Genomic DNA, 20,410 nt, shown 5'->3' on the forward strand with positions numbered 1-20,410 from the left:
TGATTACTTCTATGTGTAGAAATCTTTATAATTGAATCACTTGTTTATTTTTAAACAAGTTTTTATTTTTATATCTTTTTTTCCAAATAGTTCAAGAAAGACCACTAAAAATGAGCAATATTTTGCACTGTTATATAATTTAAAAAAAGCCGTAACTGATGACATAGTGCTTTATTTTACTTTATCTCTATTTTTCAACCAAAAATGCTTTGCTCTGATAATGGGGTACTTAAATTAATAAAATGTTCACAGGGGGTACATCACTGAAAAAAAGTTAAGAACCACTGCGGTAAACCTCAGTTAATGCAAAGTTGTGCGTTCGCGGATATTACACGAATTAGCATACATTTGGAAACATTTTAAGTCAAGACATAAAACATAGTAAAGTAGTATGTTTTTTTTTTTTAATCAAGCTGTCTCATGTAAAAGTGCTGTTCGATATTCAAAATGTCGTGTTCCATGTATTTGGGTGTCTGGAACAGATTATTGGATTTACTTCGGGGGCTTTGTTTTGTTGCATGTGGTTTGGTTCTTTGAAACAGATTAGCAAAAATTAGTTACAAAAATAAAAACATTTCAGAGTGGGGATTTTCAGACATGTTTTAGTCTGGACCAGTTGCAAAATGTCATTTTCCAGGTCTTATGTGGAACACCTTTCTTGTCACGGAGATGGAAGCCTCCCAGTTGAGGCTTCCAGTCGGATGCAAAGTTAACAGAAAACAGTTGAAAAGAAGTAGTATTTTTTTTATTTTTTTTAAAATACATGCACAACTCAAGTTTCCCTAGCAGGCAACGTGCCACAATTCAATAAGTTGTTGTGTAACAAGTACAAGAAAGCTGAACAAATAAAGAGTCCAATCAACTTAAATTTTTAGTTTGTAATTTTCTTACAACGAATCAGTCCCTCAGCATGTTGGACATGTCAAAAGTCACGAGCCAGTAATTAAAAATACAGAAAAGAAAAAAAAATAATCTAGCATGTTAAAAGCTTCAAAAGACAACTTTCAAAAACCATGTTGTCTGGCGTTCTACATTAAGCCTGAAATTAACTCTTTCAAAATGAGCTCACATCAAAGTCAGATAAGTGGAAAAAAAAAAAAACAAGGGAAATGACAACTGCACATTGGAAGGCTGATAATGAAAACGACACTTAAATAACACATTTAACTTCCCAAGACACAAATGCACTGAGATCTAAACTGCATGTCGTCACATGGAAATGAAGCTAGGCCCGATCTTCCGAGAGGGGAAAGCATCTTAGTTGGCGTGTTGAACGGTAGAGAAGCACAGCTTGAGGGTGTACGGGTACGGACCAGCTGCAATAAAGGGGAAAACAGTCGACATTCAAGAACGGTAGAGCGGACTTCAAAACATCCAACTTGAAGACCTACTTGAGTTCTTCATCTGATGATGGTTCATCACGGACAGAGCCTCCATGGCGTCGTTGATGGACTCCCACTCCAGCAGGCCTGAGGCGCTGCGGTCGCTTGAAGCTGCGCCACCTGGTGGAAGAAACAGGGGAGTACCAAAATGTATCAATTCACATTCTTTTTTCAATTCCAAATTGATTAATCATTTTCTGGGAAAAATAAAAATTGAAAAAAATATACATACATACACATACATATAGAGATAGAGAGAGGGATAGAGAGAGAGAGATAGAAAGTAACATTTTAAAACCATCTTCATGTGATATTTTTTTCTGTCAAAGGAAACCATGAATACATTTAGTAGGAAAGTTGAAGTAGACATTAATTCCAGGTCACCTAAGTTTGACACCTGTGGTCTAGGAAATGCGGAAGATAATGCCATCATCAAAAAGCTTAGTTGTTTCAATGTTTGATTTCAGATTACATAAATTACAATCCTATACACCCAATGTCCAATCTCTATCTCATAAAATCTGCAGTTGGGAGTTATTGCCAACAAAATGATAAGCAATGTTTTAGCAGCCGTAACAATGCTGCTAAAATGCCCTCTGTAATGGCGGCGTTCCCAAATGAGGTAAGCTCTTTTGATTACCATGAATTGATTAACGTGGACCCCGACTTAAGCAAGTTTAAAAACTTATTCGGGTGTTACCATTTAGTGGTCAATTGTAAGGAATATGAACTGAACTGTGCAATCTAGGTGCATCTGGGCAGAATGCCACCCGAACGCCTCCCGAGGGAGGTGTTTAGGGTACATCCAACCGGTAGGAGGCCACGGGGAAGACCATGGGAACGCCCCCGCGACGCGACCTCGGATAAGCGGAAGAAGATGGATGGATGGATGTGCAATCTACTAATAAAAGTTTCAATCAATCAACCTCACCAACATCTTTAATGATGCCTTGCACAATGCCATTGATGGTATAACACAGTTAAAACTAAAAAAGGCTCCTTTGAGGCGTACGCCTTGGTTTACGGAAGAAACCGAGGCAATCCTAAACAATCATGTAGAAAGTTTGAATGCAAATGACATGCAACAAAACCAGAAGTCTTCCATCAAGCATGGAGTGATAGTTTAATAACTTAAACACGCTCGTACCTTAGCTAAAAGTAGTTATATTCTAACCTTATTTGGCTGGATGAAAACGATCCTTATTTTTGTTTTAACAGCGTACCATCACTAACCCAACCAGGATCTTCTCCCAGTAGCTCAACCCACTCTGCTGATGACTTCATGCAAGTCTTTACAAAAAACAAGTGAGCTCACTAGAAAGGAGATTAAAGACACCACGTTGCAGCTCCAGAGGGGTTCCATAAACATTGATATGAATGTATGCATTACAGCAATCACCTCTCCAAAATAATCTTTCTTGTTTTGAAGAACTAACAGAGGAACTCTTGCAACAGGTCAATAGGACAAAAACATGTCAAATTAACCCGCTTCCTGGGAAACTCATCAAGAAGCTGTTAGTATTATTAGGTCCATCAGTGCTAAATATTATTCATCTATCACTCTCCTCCGGTACTGTTCCCTTAGCATTCAAAACAGTTGTTATTCATCCTCTGCTTTAAAGACCTAACCTTGATTTTGACCACCTGCTAAATTATTGCACCTCCCATTTACCTCTAAAATCCTGAAAAATATAATTGTTGCACAACAGCTAAATCAATTTGTGATCCAGCCCTTGCAAAGGTGACTAATGATCTATTGCCAACTTTGGAAGCTTTGATCTGATTTATTGATTTGTCATCCATGTTGCTTTCCATACCGATCATAAATTTCTATTAGAATTTATCGAATCAAGTATCTATCTGTATGTTAGACTTGGCATTTTCTTGGTCGAACTCTTTTCTTACTGAAAGGATGCAGTGTGTCTCCGATAATGACGTGACCTCAAAGTATGTTTTAAAGCTGACTAACACACCAGATTTTGATCATCTGGAGGTGTGTCTTGATGAAATCAGACAATGGATGTGCAGCAACTTTTTGCATCTTAACGCTAAGAAAACGGAAATGTTTATTATCGGTTCTGTTTGGCATAGACACTTGTTCAAGGATACCGCTTTGAAATTTGAAAACCAAACAATTACACAAAAAGACTCGAAGAATCTCGATTTATCTTTGACCCAACTCTCTTGTTTGAGCTGCACATTAAAAAGTGTTTTTAACACATCCTTTTTAATCTCTAATATTTCTAAAGTCTGTCCCATTTTGTTCTTCAGTGATGCTGCGATCAATATTCCTGCGTTCGTTACGTCTTGTCTTGATTACTGTAACATATTTTCGGGGCATCCCCCGTCCAGCAATAGAAGTTTGCAGCTGGTTCAAAATGTGGCTGCTAGACTTTTGACAAGGAAAAATACACTATACAGTATTGTCCCACATGCAATGGCTCCCAGTACACTTAAGATGCAACTTTAAGGTTTTATACTTGCATTACAAAATATTAAAATGGTTTAGCATAGGGATGTCCCGCTATGAAAACTTATCACAGCTATTGTGAACAATATTAGTTATCGTGGTATTTTTACATTTGCTCAAAGTTTTCAAAAAGTTCTCTAACTGAAATCTTTTAACCAAGTTAATTTAAAAAAAACAAGCATTCAATATAATGTATTTTGTAGAAGAAACACTATGCTAGATAAAAACACTGTTTCATGGACCTCAAGTAGAAATTGAATGTGCATATGAACGCAACACAAGCATTATAAACAACGTAATATGGCAGAAAGCAATAAGTAAAATAAATGTAAACATTACACAATATAACAATTTATAGACAGTGATACAAAAATAAACACAAATGTAAAACATTTGAAATATAGCACCTGATGGCCAAAAAACTGCAGTTTTTGTTCATATAGATAAAAATAGTGTTAATGTATGATCTAGTCTTATACATGGGGCTGCACAATTAGGGTCAAAATAATAGTTAAGGTTATTTTTTTTAATCAATGTTGAAATCACGATTATTATTGTTAGGTGAAACAGTGTTGGGGTGGGGTAGGGTGTGAATGTGGCGCCATCATGTAATATGTAAAGTCTAATAAAAAGGCTGTAGAAAAACATTATCCATACATTAAAGAGATATTTGTCTGTTAACAACATGTCAGCTTTTTCTCAATACATTATGCTTTCATCTCCATTTTTATAGGTGGTATTTTTTAAAGTTATGTTCATGTTCTGATTGTATGTACATGCTGTATTGGGACAGATCAATTAAGAGTTTGAGCAGAAATTTGTTGTATAGGAATTAACTATATACAATAAAACATTAACAAAATATGTCACATGAATGTTTTTTAAAGTAATAATTTTGACATGAAAAAAACAAGTGTTGTAAAAAAACGAAACATGGTGTTTACTTTTTGATATCTCAGGGCATTCAATTGATTGCAACTAGACCGTTGGGTTTGTCTTCAAACCCAACAGTCGGCTGAAAATGAAAACCGTTTAGCTAATTGTTATTTTCACTTTGTTATTGAATAGAAAGTTGACCCCTCACTCCCTAATGTTTGAAATACAATACTGTATAGCGCTTTATGTTGCGTTTAAAGTGTACAAACTTTTACTAAAATATGGATTTTTGTTGAGGCTGAAACCAATTAATCACTTTTACATTTATTTAATGATTCAGTACACAAACTTTTATTTACAAACCCCGTTCAGGAATAAATTGAGTTTTTAAAAGGAATTTTGACTATAGTGAATAATTTGTATGAACCGATAATCCTTAGTGTGTTTATTTATCTATTTATCTGCGGTGTGGTGACTTTATTCTGCCCAGCAACAACTGGCAAATGCGTGACATCACCAAGAAAAACTAACATTTTGTGGATATTTGTCACTTGTTGATGCTATAAATTAACAACATTCAGTTAAACTTTTGAGGAGAAATTATATTTTGATGTGAAAAAAGCCTTCTCGCCCAGCCACCAATTGCACGAATAGACAACTTACTCTTTCCTGTGAACAGTTTGACGTTAGTTGGAGCCTTCACGCCGATCTCCTCACAGATCTGCAAAGAAAGCAGTTATAAACGGCGGCGACACAACAAAGTCGAGACCAGATGAACAAATGGTCACCTGAGTGAAGATCTCTGGCGTAACGTCAGGCTGAGCGTTGAAGAAGTGCAGAACGTTGCTCGGGTGTTGGATGCGGTTTTTGGCAGCCTGTTCTGGTGACGTGAAGCGGTTGTTCCTGGAGCCGTGGAAGTCCTTGAAGCTGCTAGAACCATCCTCTAGCTCGTAACACTGACCCGGCATGATGGCCAGTTGCTTGGAGACGCTGCAGGAAGAAGGGAAAGTACATGTGTGAGGGGTGAAGGACTTCCATTATTATCATCAAACAAGTGCCTGCTCACCACACGTTGAGCTTCTGTCCAAAGAGGAAGTTGTTGTTGAGATGTGTGATGGCACGGTCCACGCCGTAGCAGTCGCTCATCTCCACCATGGCGGCGCCAGGCTTGCTCTTCATGAACTTTATCTGTAACGGGAGGCAGGATTGCCCAAAATCAGCACAACTCTCAAATGAGCAACACGCCAGCCACGCGACACCGACCCGCTCCACGTTTCCATAGAGACAGAACATGTTGAAGACCCGGTCGGCGTTCATCTTGACAGCATCCAGTCCATAAACCATGAGCACTGGTGACTCCGCATGGGCACCGTACTCGCCAAGAGGGGGAGGCGGTCCGTAATTCGATGCATAGTTTCTGCCCCCGCGTCCTCTCATCGGGGGGCCCATTCGGCGACTCTCATATGGGGAGGAGCCATAACTCTCGTCATACATATGGAAACCATTGACTGGGAAGCGAAGCAGAGCACAATACAAGTTAGGAAACATCCAAACATTTTTTTATTTTCGACGTCCGAGGTAAAAAAAAAAAACGGAAAAAGTACAGTGCATCCATCAAGTATTTACAGCGCTTCACTTTTTCCACATTTTGTTATGTTTATGGTTGGGTATCGAATGTATCGATTGGAACCGGGAATAACTTTCCGATTCTCCTGGAATCGTTCAAAAGTTTAAATTTCGATTCCTAGTTGCGATACCCGGTTTGCCGACCGGAAAAAAATAAGTCCGACCCGGAAGAAGAAGCCGCTGAAAACCAACAAAGAAGCGCCCACTGTCGGAAGTGTTAGCCTATCTAGCCGAGCGAGTCAGTCAAGCATGGATAGCGGGCGTCGACGGTCGAAAGTGTGGCTTTATTTTACTAAAAAAAAAAATAAAAAGAAATATCGGCGAAATGCATCACGTGCGACAGGACTGTTTCGTGCTCGGGAGGGTGCACGTCGAACATGATGAAGCACCTCAGAGTTCATGGAGTACAAATAAATGCGTGTCCCGTCTTTGACAGGAGACACTATCTGTCCAGAACGCTCACGCATCCTGCCTAAGAAGGCGGATATGGTCATTTTTCTAAACAAGAACAGTCTCTGATTTTATACTGTACCTACTGCTAATCTGGACTGGGTTTCTCAAGTTGTTTCTTATTGTTTATTTGCTTTTTTGCACCAGGTTAGCCCATCAGTGGGAGCACGGTAACATGTTTGAGTACCTGCAGCATCATACACTTGTGTGTAAATGTGTTTTCATGAGGTTTTCAAAAATAAAGCTCTCTTGATGAAAATGTACCCCTGTGAAAATGTATTCATAATTTACAATATTTATATTCAAGTTCATAGATTTGATATTTATATTCTAGTTGAAAACAGGCCTGTGAGGAATTTATAGTAAAGTTCATAAAAAGTTAATAGAATTAAAATTGATGGTGAATGTCAGACTATTTCATTCAGAAAGACTGTAGGTTAGCTAGCTCATTTAAAATATCCTAAACTTTTTTTTGACCCTGCCTTTTTTTTTTTTTTTAAAGAATCGGAATCGTTCGAATTTAAACGATACCCAACCCTAGTTATGTTACAGCCTTATTCCAAAAGGGAATACATCTAATTTTGTCCTCAAAATTCTACATATAATACCCCTTAATGACAATGGGAAAAGTTTAATTTTGCAAAATGTATAAAAAAAATAATAAACTAAATATCACATGTACATAAGTATGCAGAATAGGCCTGGGCGATATATCGATATATTTGAGTATTTTGTTGCAGATTATTTGAAAAATGAAATATTTTTTTATCCTCTTGCTTCGGCATACATGAATATGTTTTTGTCTATGTGCATTTTGAGTATAATCTTATTTTTTTTTCACTTGCTTGTACTTTATCGCATTTTGCAATGGAAAATGTATTTCAGTTAGCCATTTGTCTTTCGTCACTTGTATTTCATTATCAATTGTTTTTATAGGTTCATTTTTAAATGAAAGCCAAGTTTACATACTGTTTCAAATAGAATGTGCAATAAGATATATTTTTAATTAACAGTAAATAAACGTGATGAATGATCTTGATTTCTATATTGATGAAAAAATCAGTTATTTTGGCCATAATCATGCAGCCTTGGCATGTGGCAATGTATTCAAAAAGATTTGAGGCTGTAATTTCTGCCAAAGGAGCAGCAACAAAGTATTAAGCAAATGCAAACTGTACTTGTTTTTATTTTTTTAATAAATCTGTAAGAAAAAAAAAATACCTTCACATTATGGGCCATTGACTGTAGAATTTTGAGGACAAAAATGATTACTCCTTTTTTGGAATAAGGCTGTAACTTAAATGTGGAGAAAGTGCAAACATGAACTAACACCGGCTGTCATGTGCATTCTGTCCAATCAGAACCTTACCGAAATCCGGGGGGTGGTCGCCCAACAGAGCTGGCTGACGTTGGCGCTTGTTGGGGTTGACGCCCATGTCGTCTGTGAGGAGAGAACAAAGATGGCGACATGGTGTGTTAGCGACAGCGGAAAGATAAGACCAGCACACAGTTTGGCCCCGCCCTCTATGAAAGCACTCCTGTGAAAGCTCCTTTACAATTAGCGGAGACAGAATGGAAGACAAGATGGGTGTGTGCTGGTGATTTGTGCCGGGTGGGGGGTTAGGACAGTGACAAACGGCTAGGTTTTTAGAAACAAGACAAGGCGCATACAGACACACCTGCGTTGCCGCCATTGCCATCTGCATCGCCATCTGTGCAGGTAAACAAATTAAATCACAGACATTCAGAGAGGCCACATCAACAATCACATGTCAACAACACTAGAACGGGGTCGTAAAATCAACATAATCATAGCCTGAGATGCCCTCGTACACGCCACTTCAAACTAGAGGCGCTTAGCACGTCCTACATCAATTTAAAGGCTGTCACATGGCGTCAGAGGGGATTCCAAACATGGTGGTGTCAGTCAGGTGTGTCCATGTTGGGTGCTGCTCGTTGTTGCAGTGGTGTGGTGCTGTTACTTACTGCATGCTCACACACAGGAAGGCTGCAGTAGTTTCACCACTCCACTACTCATTTCACACTCCTAGCCTTTGCCTCTTTTGGGGGAAACAACTCGCCAACACGCCTTCTAACTTGGTCGCTCGGTCCAAGTTTCGGGTCCTTTTTCGGAATGCTCCGTTTACGCGCCCCTTGCAGGCCGGCCGTGTGGCTGCCATAGCGCAAGCTGGCTCCTTGGAGGTGCAAAGTGGCCATAGCGCGCAGGAGGACTTAGTCAGCTTCTAGACTCTGAAAGATGGAGACAAAGCAGCGACACAGGATGCATGTAGAGCAGACAAAGCTGAGTTCTGCACAAATGGGCCTGACTGGGCTGCGTGTTCTGATGGTGTTGTCAGCAGTGTCGTTGTCTTCATCAGTTGTCTCCATGGTGACGTCTATTGGATCAGTTGCGGTGTGTTGTGTTGGCGCATCAGTGTGTCCCTTTTGTCTGTTTGGGCAGATCTCATTGGTGTCAGCCTCCGTGTTCTCATGGGAGGGGTGAGGGCGTGTTCAAGCGTTGGCACTTTAGTGTGTCTGAAGGGAGGGACCAAGCGTAGCTCAGCGCCTTCAAGACGTGTGCGTTGTCATCGGGGATCAGGTGTGAGTGAGGAATCAGTCCTACAGAGTCTCCATGTTTGTTGCCTTACAGCCTCATGTCTGAGGGTGTGGTGAGTGGGCATGTCCTCAGTGAAGGAGGACACACACGGTGATGTCAGCATGTGTCTGCTGCTCCCTCCAGCGTGCGTTACAGTGTGTTGGAGGCGGAACCCTTGCTGTGTTAGAAGCACGTAATTTAACTGTGGGTGTGGGTTATGGTCACAAGGTGTTTCCAGAAAAAATGACTGAAGGAAGGCAGTTGAAAGACTATCGTGCACATTTGCCAAGAGGCACGATGCGACTGTGTGGCCGAGAAGGCAAACACTTTGGGCGTACTTAAAGTAGCTGGCCTGAGCTCACACTGATCATTCAGGCATCAAGTCTATTCTGCAGTTTCGCTCAAATTTAAAATTTAAATTGTGTTAGCCATTATTAAATATCTGCAAGGAGCGGTCGCATTACAGTTTATTCTATGATTTTAACAATGTTGTGCATGTCCATGGTATCGCGCTGGGCTCTACAATGGCTCCAACTAGGGCTGGGCAATATATCGACATGTGCGATATATCGCGGGTTTCTATATCTCTGTGAGATATAGAAGATGACTATATCGTGATATTCAAGTATACGTTCTCACGGAGTTGCTTTTAGCTGCGGGCATCAAACAACAGGCTCGTCCTACTCCTTGTGTCTCCTTCTCACAGACAATAAGCGCACTCTTACACACGTCACATAAGTATACGCCCTCACGGAGCAGAGAGGTAGCAGCGTGGGTAACGTTAGCTGTGATGCTAGCGAAGCCGTGCGAGTGCTAATGCGAGAGAAAGAAGGTGCGGATCTGCTAACAAATGAAGGAAGAATTACTTCCCAAGAAAAACAGCAGAGGGTCCGTCGTATGGCGGTGGTTCGGCCTCAAGCGGGAATATGTCGAATAGACAACTTTAATTTGTCGATTGTGGGGCACAAGTGTTGCTACCAAAAGTAGCAATACTGCTAATATGTAGCATCATTTTAAAAGTTACCTGCTAATAACTGTTTAATAAATACAGTTTTGGTCAATTGACTTAGTTGGGATTTCCTTCTCTGCATGAAAGTTTAAAAGTAGTATATATTAATGCAGTATGAACAAGATATTTTGAATGTAGACACATAAAATCATCATACTGCTGTGATTATATGTATCAAGTGTTAATTAAAGGCCACAGCAAAATATCGAGATAAATATTGTGTATCACGATATGGCCTAAAAATAGAGATATTAAAAAAAGGCCATTACGCCCAGCCCAAGCCCCGACAATCGCCGCACCTGAGCATCTACACCAGTCAAACGTACCTTACTTTAAGTGTTAAGCGAGCTCACGCACAGTAGAATTAGTCCTGTGCCAGTATGCTCCTAGAAAATCAAAAATCACCTTTACAAAAAAATACTTCCAGCTGCCTCAGTCTGCATGTGTCTCAAGATCTCATATCAGCAAGCACCAAATAATTGTTCTTTTTTTTGTGATACATTTGTAGTGAAAGGAAACATTTCAATTCAAAGAAAACACTGAATAGGTCACTTGTTAGCAATAATAACTCCAAGTATGTTTCTATGCGCTAAATTAGATTTCTCAAATATTTCAGCTTGACACAGGGAAACACCTAATCGGGTTGTTTTTGGCTTTTTAAAAGATCTGACTAACACACCGACATTATGCGATTGGAAACCAGTTCTCTGAGTTATCGGTGCATCAATCTCTGTGCGGACGCTTTTTACTACATTATTCACAGGTGTATACACCTAATCTGACTGTGTCTGGCTTTTTAAAAGATCTGATTAACACAACTACATTATGCAATTGGAAACCAGTTCTGAGTTATCGGTGCACCAATCTCTGTGTGGACGCGCTTTATTACATTATTGACAGGTGTAGAAAACAGGCCGGGGCTGGGGAGGATTCTTTATACCAGGGGTCACCAACCTTTTTGAAACCAAGAGCTACTTCTTAGGTACTGACTAATGCGAAGGGCTCCCAGTTTGATACACACTTAAATAAATTGCCAGAAATAGCCAATGTGCTCAATTTACCTTAAATAAATAAATAAATAAATATATATATATATAAAAATGGGTATTTCTGTCATTCCGCCGTATATTTTTTTTCCCTTTAACGGATGGTTTTTTGTTTTTTAGAATTTTGATGACATGTTTTAAATAGGTTAAAATCCAATTTGCACTTTCATTGAATATATAACAAATTGGACCAAGCTATATTTCTAACAAAGACGAATCATTATTTCTTCTAGATTTTCCAGAACAAAAATTTTAAAAGAAATTCAAAAGACTTTCAAATAAGATTTAAATTTGATTCGAAAGATTTTCTAGATTTGCCAGAATATATTTTTTTAATTTTAATCACAATAAGTTTGAATAAATATTTCAAATATTCTTTGTCAAAAAAACAGAAGCTAAAATGAAGAATTTAATTAAACTGTATTTATTATTCTTTACAATATATATATATTTTTTTACTGGAACATTAATTTAAATTGTCAGGAAAAAAGAGGAAGGAATTTAAAAGGTAAAAAGGTATGTGTTTAAAATTCCTAAAATCATTTTTAAGGTTGTATTTTTTCTCTAAAATTGTCTTTCTGAAAGTTGTAAGAAGCAAAGTAAAAATAATTTATGAATTTAAGCAAGTTAAGACCAAGGTTTTAAAATATTTTTGGGGATTTTCAAATTCTATTTGAGTTTTGTCTCTCTCAGAAATAAAAATGTCGAGCAGCAAAGCGAGACGAGCTTGCTAGTAAATAAATACAATTTTAAAAAACAGAGGCAGCTTACTGGTAAGTGCTGCTATTTGAGCTATTTTTAGAACAGGCCAGCGGGCTACTCATCTGGTCCTTACGGGCTACCTGGTGCCCGCGGTTGGTGATCCCTGTTTTACACCAACAAGCATACACGTTAAAGATTTGGCAGTTGAAATAGCTCAATATTTTTTCAGTATATGATCATGTGAAAACGGTATTTTTACACCTACAGCCCGCAGCAAAAGCGAAGCCACAAGTGATGATAGATAAGAGTTTGAAAGAAAAGACCTTGATGACAAAATGAGTAGTTACGTTTAACTTCATGGTTCATATGGAGGAACAGGTTTTTGCTTTTTTTTTTATTTCTTAGTGGAAAAAAAACAATTATTTGGATCCTGAATTATTTTAAGGAAATACATTATTTTCATTGTTTACCATCAGCATTACAATATTTTCTGTATAAATCTTATTAGCTTAGTTCTGCTGGTCTCATTTATACATGTGGTGTTAGATTTGTTTATTTGTCCATTCATGAAATCAAATTCTGAATGTTTGAGTTGTTGATCATTTAAATTATTAAAAAATATGTTTCCCCTACAAAATTACTCTAATTGTGTCCATAAGTGCGCATTTGTACTCAAATTATTTGGTGACATCATATTCCCTACAATATTTTTGGATATTTTGGTCAAGTGTCTATATTATGGGCATAAGTGTGAACTGTTAAATTTCTTCTCACAAAATCCTGTGTAAATATATATAGATTAATATCTGCTATCTGTGTGAAGGTCAAGTAATTTTAGGTTATAAATTCAATTTCCATTATCGTGCATCCCTTGTGTTACCAATATTCATGAAACGTGTTTGTACAGTCCTGTCACACAGTCACTCGGCAGTTCACTGCATTGTTTCAATAATCACAGGTTTATATGAAAGAGGTTTTGACACGTTTGCTGTTTCAGACGTCAGTGCTCCCTTTGCTATCTGACTGCGTTACTTCAGGACAAGCTTTTTGACAAGTGATGCAACATAATTGTGAGTGCGTCTGTACTAAGCATGTGTTTGGAAAAATGTGTGTGTGTAAAAGCGAGAGAGCGTTACCTGGGCCACCCAGATTGGGGTTGGTGTAGTCCCAAGTGTCCTGGTCATTCTTGAACACGTTCAGCCGAGTGGGCTGAGGAAAGAAGATACATTTATTCATTATGTAATAAATATCCCAAGGATGCATTGGTTATTATGCGAGGGGCCAAATGTACCTTGGCGTATTCAATCTTCAATGTGCAGCAGCCAGAGTAGATGTCAGCTCCATTGAGAGACGCTTTGGCTCGTTGAGCGCTTTGCACAGAGTCAAACGTAGCAACAGGGTTAAGAAACAACGTCAAGATCTCTTGAGTGTAATGACAGTCAGTACCTTTCCATGCACAAAATTGGTCTGATTTCTCAAATAATTTGGTTTCTTATATTTTCACAAAACATTTAAACTCCCCGTTTCTATGCTTTATCTCTAATGTGACTGTTGGCCATACGCTGGGGCTGCACATATAATCGACATTGATGTTTTAGTGTGATAAATATCCGCCAGAGGCAAGATTTTTTTTCTCTGCTGTCACCGGCATTTCAGTGACACAGACATGTCGAGTCTCGGGTTTCTTCGTCTCTCGGTTCAAACAGGGAGAAAGTCGACGCTCTCTGTGCATCGCCCTCAGGTTAACAGAATTAACTGAAAGCCGTGTGCCCTCTTTTCAGTCATTCACAATCTTTGACTCAAAGGGCAGAGATCGAGACACACAGAAAAGATATATTTTGGTAAACTTATTTGACTGACTAGGAAAAGATAAACATTATTTTCTGAATTAATTGCATTGTGTATACACAACTTTTAGTGTGAAATTACAGCTGTTTGCAGGTTTCTGTCTACCGGACAGAATGTGCTTGCGTCATGTCACATACCGTATTTCCTTGAATTACCGCCGGGGCGCTAATTAATTTAAAACCTCTTCTCACTCCTGCGCTTACCGAAGGCATGCGGTAAAGGTAAGCATCCGCTAATTATTTTAAAACCTCTTCTCACTCCGGCACTTACCAAAAGCATGCAGTAAAAATTTGAGTGTGATGTAAGGATACCATCATGAAAAGCACATTTAACAAAAAAAAAACCTTATTATGGTCTATCCTTTACTTATAAATGAAGTCAGGCACCAGCACCCCCCACAACCCCAAAGGGAATAAGCGGTAGATAATGGATGGATGGAAGTCCATGCCAGCTCCTTCTGATCAAAAACATTGATAACTTGTTTATAGAAGTCTTCCTTATCTTTCTTCAGTTTTAAAAGTCTCTGTCTCGATGGCGATCTTCCTTTATTACCTCATGCTTCGATTGAAAGTCCAGTTTAGAAAACTGCTATTAGACCGCAGCTAACAGTTAGCTCAACTCCTCACGTGCGGGCAACGACAGAATTATCCTCGGACAACTCCCCCTCCCGTTCTGCTCCGTGGGTGATCTCTTTATCCCACCGCTGCCACCATGAAGTGTTATTGTATAAATAATACACTGGGTATGTAGGACTGGAACATGCTTTATTTCAGCCCGGTTGTTTACACAGCCAGCATAGGAGTGTTACATCCTAAACGGTCCGTCATGCACCCCCCCACGTCATATCCGTCCCAGCACATATCACGTCACTCATTGTCACTTCTTTTGCAGCAGAGTAGTCGCAAGAAGGATCACTAGTGCCCTCTACCACCAGGAGGCGGGAGTCATTTAATGACTCATATTTGACACACGCAGCTACGGTATATTAATAAAACATAGCTGCTTACTGTTCTTTTCAGCATACCGGTATTCAATAGCTTGGACCTTAAATCCTACTGAATAGCTCTTAATCTTCTTCCCTTTATGCAATTTCAAATGACCGGTATTGAAATCAGCCTCTTCCATTTTGAAAATGATGACAGGGGAAGTGTCACTCGTGACGTCACGAGTTTGACCCGGCGGTAATACAAAGCATGCGCTAATTATTTTGCGAAGCGAGTTTGACCCGGCAGTAATTTAAGGCAGGCGCATACTATATACCCTGCGGAAGATCAAGGAAATACGGTATTTTGAGTGTCTTCTTTGAGGATGTTTCTCCACTTATCCAATGGGTATGTTTTAAATCTTAATTTCCCCTCAGGGATTATTAAAAGTATTTCTGATTCTGATATACTTAAAAATATTGACTTATTTTAGCTTCATACTTTGTATGTTAGATTTGCCGCATTGATAACTCACCAAATACTTAGTTTATAATAGCATAATCTGTGTGTTATTCCAATCTTTAAAAAGCCAAATACGATCAGATTAAGGTATTTGCATGTGTTGTAGAAGACTCAAAACGTTTAGGAAATCAAGACTAATTTATTGCATAGAAACCTCTGAGTCATGTCAGGTCTCCATATCCTGTCTGACAGGTTTTTTGTGACCAAAATATTTCTCTAAAAAGCGCATATTTTTTATATTCTCGACGGTTAAAAACTGTGGTGGTCAACCAAGCCAAGAATGCGGTTGTGCAGCAAGCAGCACGTGAACAGAGTACACAAACAGCCAAGATCTTCATGCAAAAAGCAGATACGAGAAAAAAATCCAACTATGGAATGGAATCTATCCCTATTATTTTATCAAAAAAGGATTGTGGAGTGACATCTTGTCCTCCAGACATCATTCTACATGACAGAACAGATGAAAAACTTGGAAAAGCAATGAGTTCTACAATTTCTTTGTGTGGTTGGGTCAAGGAAATTGGTATCAAGACTCTCCTGGATAAATATGCATTGTTCTTGTTCAAGTAAGGTTGCTTTGCATGATTTAACTTCACATTGGGGATGGGTGATATATCGATATACGCGCTATAGCGCAGGTTTGTGTCTGTGAGACATAGAAATGACTATATCGTAATATTCGAGCATACGTTCTCACGTAGTTCTTTTTAGCTGCGGGCATTACACTACAGGCTCTTCCCACTCCTTGTGACTCCTCCTCACAGACAGCAAGCGCACATACTATCACATCATACGGCACATACTTATACGCCCTCACGGAGCAGAGTGGTAGCAGCCTGGCTAACTTTAGCTGTGATGCCATCAGAGTGTTGAGGGTGGTAATACGAGAGACAGAAGGTGCGAATCTGGTAACAAATGAATGAATAATTAATTCCTAAGGAAACAGTACGGGGTCTATTGTGTGGCGGTGGTTCGGCTTCAAGCGGGAATACGTCAAATATACAACTAATTTGTCAAGTGTGGGGCACAAACATTACTACCAAAAGTAGCATTACTGCTAATATGTAGCATCATTTGAAAAGTCACCTGCTAATAACTGTTTAATAAATAAAGTTTTGGTCAATTGACTTAGTTGTGATTTCTTTCTTTGCATTACAGTTTAAAATGAGCATATATTAATGCAGTATGAACAAGAATGTTTTAATGTAGACATATAGAGTAACCATACTGCTGTGATTATATGTATCAATGTTAATTCAAGTCTAAGGCAAAATACCGAGATATACATCGTATATCCCGATATGGCCTAAAAATACTGAGATATTTAAAAAAAGGCCAAATCGCCCAGCCCTATTTCACATAAACCACCATGTTTGTTGTTACTGTTGCACACGTTGTCATTCAAAAGGATATTCCACCATGGCCTGCACACCATTCTTCCTAAAGATGACAATTCTTTGTACAGGGCCGCAGTTGTTGCAAATGGTGTAAAGAACCTCCTGTGGGCGGGGGGAATACAAAATGATGTTGAAAAATTATTTGTTGTCCACAGCAAAGAAGATGCACCATTGAGCTCACCGTGGTGATGGGGTAAATAGGGTTCATTATGGTGAGGAGAAGGACATTGTTGACACTCCTGGAGTCATCCGCATCCCCCGGCCTAGAGATCTTCTGGCTTGTAGAGTAGTTGACAAAGGCCGGGTGGCCTGCAATGTAAACTTGATTGTCTGCGCTATAAGTCACCGCCGTGGACGAGCCGTTCATGTCCTCGTACTCCACCAGAGCCTGACGCTTTTTCGGCATCACCACCACATAGCTGCAATGATATCACCAGTGACAATATAAGCCCTCGGAAGACTAGTTAAGCAGTGAATGTCAACCACCATTGCAAAACTTTCTTTACCTAATGGCTCCAAATTCTTGCAGGGTCTCCACTAGGTCGGCCTCTGTGACACTATCCACCAGTCCTCGGACGTGCACGACGACGGATGGCAGGGTCTTGTGGGGGTCCTCAAATCCCTATCACAAAATTATTGTAGCCACTCTGAGGAGGTTTGCGATGTGCATCATTGTTTATACTTGTGTGGGCTTTTTAGACCAGTAAAAAAGGTTGACAGTCGACTTTGAAATTTTACGGATGTGATATGAAGAAATGGAAGAACTCAACAAACTTTTACATTTCAAGATCATACAAAACTATAAACAAAACATAAATTCTTGTTAACATATTTGTCCGTATAATTAGATTTAATGGAAACCCACATTGGAAAACTCCAAGAAATATAGAAGTCAGAACTATTTTCTTTAATTGTAACGTCGCCACCTAAAAAATTATAAAACGTGTCAAATGTTTTATTTTTTTCATTAAATGATTTGGACTCGACGTCCATTGCACAGGTCGGCAATGGTGAGATTGGGGGCAGTCCCCATATCTGCGGTCCCCTCCAAGGTTTCTCATTGCGACTTGTCCAGGGTGTAGACCGCCTTCCGTCTGAATGCAGCTGAGAAAGGCCCCAGCGACCCCAAAAAAGGGACAAGCGGTAGAAAATGGATGGATGAATGACTGTGTGTGTATGTAAGTGTAAATGTTGTCTGTCTATCTGTGTTGGCCCTGCGATGAGGTGGCGACTTGTCCAGGGTGTACACCGCGCCTTCTGCCCCAATGCAGCCGAAATCGGCTCCAGCAACCTCCGCAAACCCGAAACGGACAAGCGGTAGAAAATGGATGATTGATTTTCTTTGTGTTACTTTAGCCAATTCTTTCACTTTATACGTTTATGGCAAATAATACAAGGGCGCTATAATGTTTTAAAATTATGTTCCAGAACGTAGGTCACATCTTTTCTCTTAATGGAAAATGTAGTAGAAAAAAAGCGACTGATTTTTAAACTTCAAAACTCCCTCAATATTTGGCTTATCACAAAGGTGCAAGTACCATTGGAAAGCATTTCCCCCAGTTTTGGCTTGTTTTGCAGTAGTGTAGATTTTTTGTTTAATTTTGCATTTGAATGGTTTTGTTACGTACCTTTCTTTCTTTCTTAGTTTATTTCGAACATGACATACCTACAACATTATACATCAGGCAATTTCACAATACGTCATGTCCGAAAAGGAGTACCCCTTTCCCACGTCAGAGTGTTCACAAATATATACATTCATTCACTGACCTTCTTTACAGCAAAATGATCTCCGTGAATGAGAAACACAACAGTTTTGTAATACGTAATTAATTAATACAGTCATTATTAACATACCGAGATGAAGAATGTCTTATTTTCAATAAGGTTGAAAGTGTTTCTCAATTCTTCTTCTTTGTACTTTGTAAGCACTATTCATTTGAACAGCCTCTTAAACTGGATCATATCAGTACAATGTTTAACTTCTTTACTTAATCCATTCCATAATTTAATTCCACATACTGATATGCTAAAGGTTTTAAGTGTTGTACGTGCATACAAATGTTTTAAATTAAATTTTCCTCTAAGGTTATATTTCTCCTCTTTAGTTGAGAAGAATTGTTGTACATTCCTTGATAGTAGGTTATAATTTGCTTTGTACATCACTTTAGCTGTTTGCAATTTTATCAAATCACTGAGCTTTAATATTTTTGACTCAATAAATAAAGGTTTTGTATGTTCTCTATATCCAACATTATGTATTGTTTTAATTGATCTTCTTTGTAACACAGTTAAGGAATGTAGTGCACATTTGTAGTTGTTTCCCCATATTTCTGCACAATAACTCAGATATGGTAACACTAGCGAGCAGTAGAGAATATAAAGTGATTTTTGGCCCAGGACGTATTTTGCTTTATTCATTATTGAAATGTTTTTTGCCACCTTATGTTGTATGTTTTGTATATGAGATTTCCAGTTCATTTTATCATCTATTAATACTCCCAAAAATCTGGTTTATTTTACCCTTTCAATATCTACTCCGTCTGTTTGTATTTGTGTCTGATGCTCTTTTCTACTGTTACCAAAAATCATTATTTTAGTTTTACTGAGATTCAAAGATCATGTTGCTTCAAAAGCAACTTGCACGTACTTCCTAACGTGGACTCTTTGCTTTAACGAGTGGGGGTGGGTTAGCTGACCAAACTCATGGGTTGGAAACCACTAGCTTTATTTGCTGATATTTAAAAAGGGGTCACATATATCAGAATATGAATACATTTTTACAATCATAGCGAACCGAGATATTTATTGTCGGGACAAAAACATGCAAAATCGAATCTAGCTAGCTTAGCTGTTAGCTTCCTGGCTAGCTAAAGGTTACGTACGGCTTAAGCTGCCCGCGCGAGAACAAAGCCATCTCCGGGTAGGCCCAGCGAGGGAAAAGCCCTCAAACGTCGCAATTCAAACTGCGTATTCATTGGTAGTTCGGTCTTTTATTGTTAAATTAGAAATTACATTAGGAATAGCAAGAGAGTAATATTGAAGACGCTCTCAACGAATGCGTATTTTTTTGCCAATGGGCAACGACCACATGACGCAGGTTTGACCACTGCCAACGTTTAAGCTTAAGCAACTCAAGTATAGTCAACACCACTATCTTACCGTGGCCATTCCTTCGGTTTTCTGCCTTTTGGTCGCCCTCCCGTCTTCGCTGTAGTATCGGCTCGTTGCAGTTGCCATGTTGCCCGAGTTAAAAAGGTTGGTGCCACTGACGAAGCTACGAAATGGACGAGAAGCGCCGATGAAAACCAGACGCCTTTCCCCCCACCCCCCTCTTTGCGCGTTGCATTCTCTGATAGGTCGAAACGCTTGCCAATCAACACGTCATGGGAGCCCCAGCCAATGGAAAGTCAGGATCTACCATTTAGTCTTCGTGTGAGTCAGTCTGTATGGTTACATTTTATATCAAGATCACCCATCCATTTTCTACCGCTTGTCCATTTTGGGGTAGCTGGAACCTATCCCAGCTGCATTCGGGCGGTAGGCGGGGTTCACCCTGGACA

The 20,410-nt window shown here is 39.1% G+C and overlaps 1 protein-coding gene across 2 annotated transcripts; it reads right to left on the reverse strand.

Moving 5' to 3' along the window:
- Positions 1–723: 723 nt before the first annotated feature.
- LOC133536873 (heterogeneous nuclear ribonucleoprotein L-like) lies at positions 724–20,175 on the reverse strand. 2 transcript variants are annotated; one of them, XM_061877525.1, is made up of 14 exons: positions 20,010–20,175; positions 17,354–17,469; positions 17,029–17,266; positions 16,864–16,949; positions 13,449–13,545; positions 13,294–13,366; positions 8,484–8,516; positions 8,174–8,245; positions 5,992–6,236; positions 5,795–5,916; positions 5,517–5,718; positions 5,392–5,449; positions 1,392–1,502; positions 724–1,316 (listed from the first exon to the last, which is right to left on the reverse strand). In XM_061877525.1, exons 1-14 carry the CDS (start codon positions 20,085–20,087, stop codon positions 1,258–1,260), a joined length of 1,590 nt encoding a protein of 529 aa, XP_061733509.1. In that variant the 5' UTR covers positions 20,088–20,175; the 3' UTR covers positions 724–1,257. The 2 variants fall into 2 exon arrangements, with proteins under 2 accessions (XP_061733509.1, XP_061733510.1); XM_061877526.1 differs by lacking the exon at positions 8,484–8,516.
- Between the last annotated feature and the right edge of the window lie 235 nt (positions 20,176–20,410).

Source organism: Nerophis ophidion, linkage group LG18 (assembly GCF_033978795.1).
Source record: "Nerophis ophidion isolate RoL-2023_Sa linkage group LG18, RoL_Noph_v1.0, whole genome shotgun sequence".
NCBI lineage: Eukaryota > Metazoa > Chordata > Actinopteri > Syngnathiformes > Syngnathidae > Nerophis > Nerophis ophidion.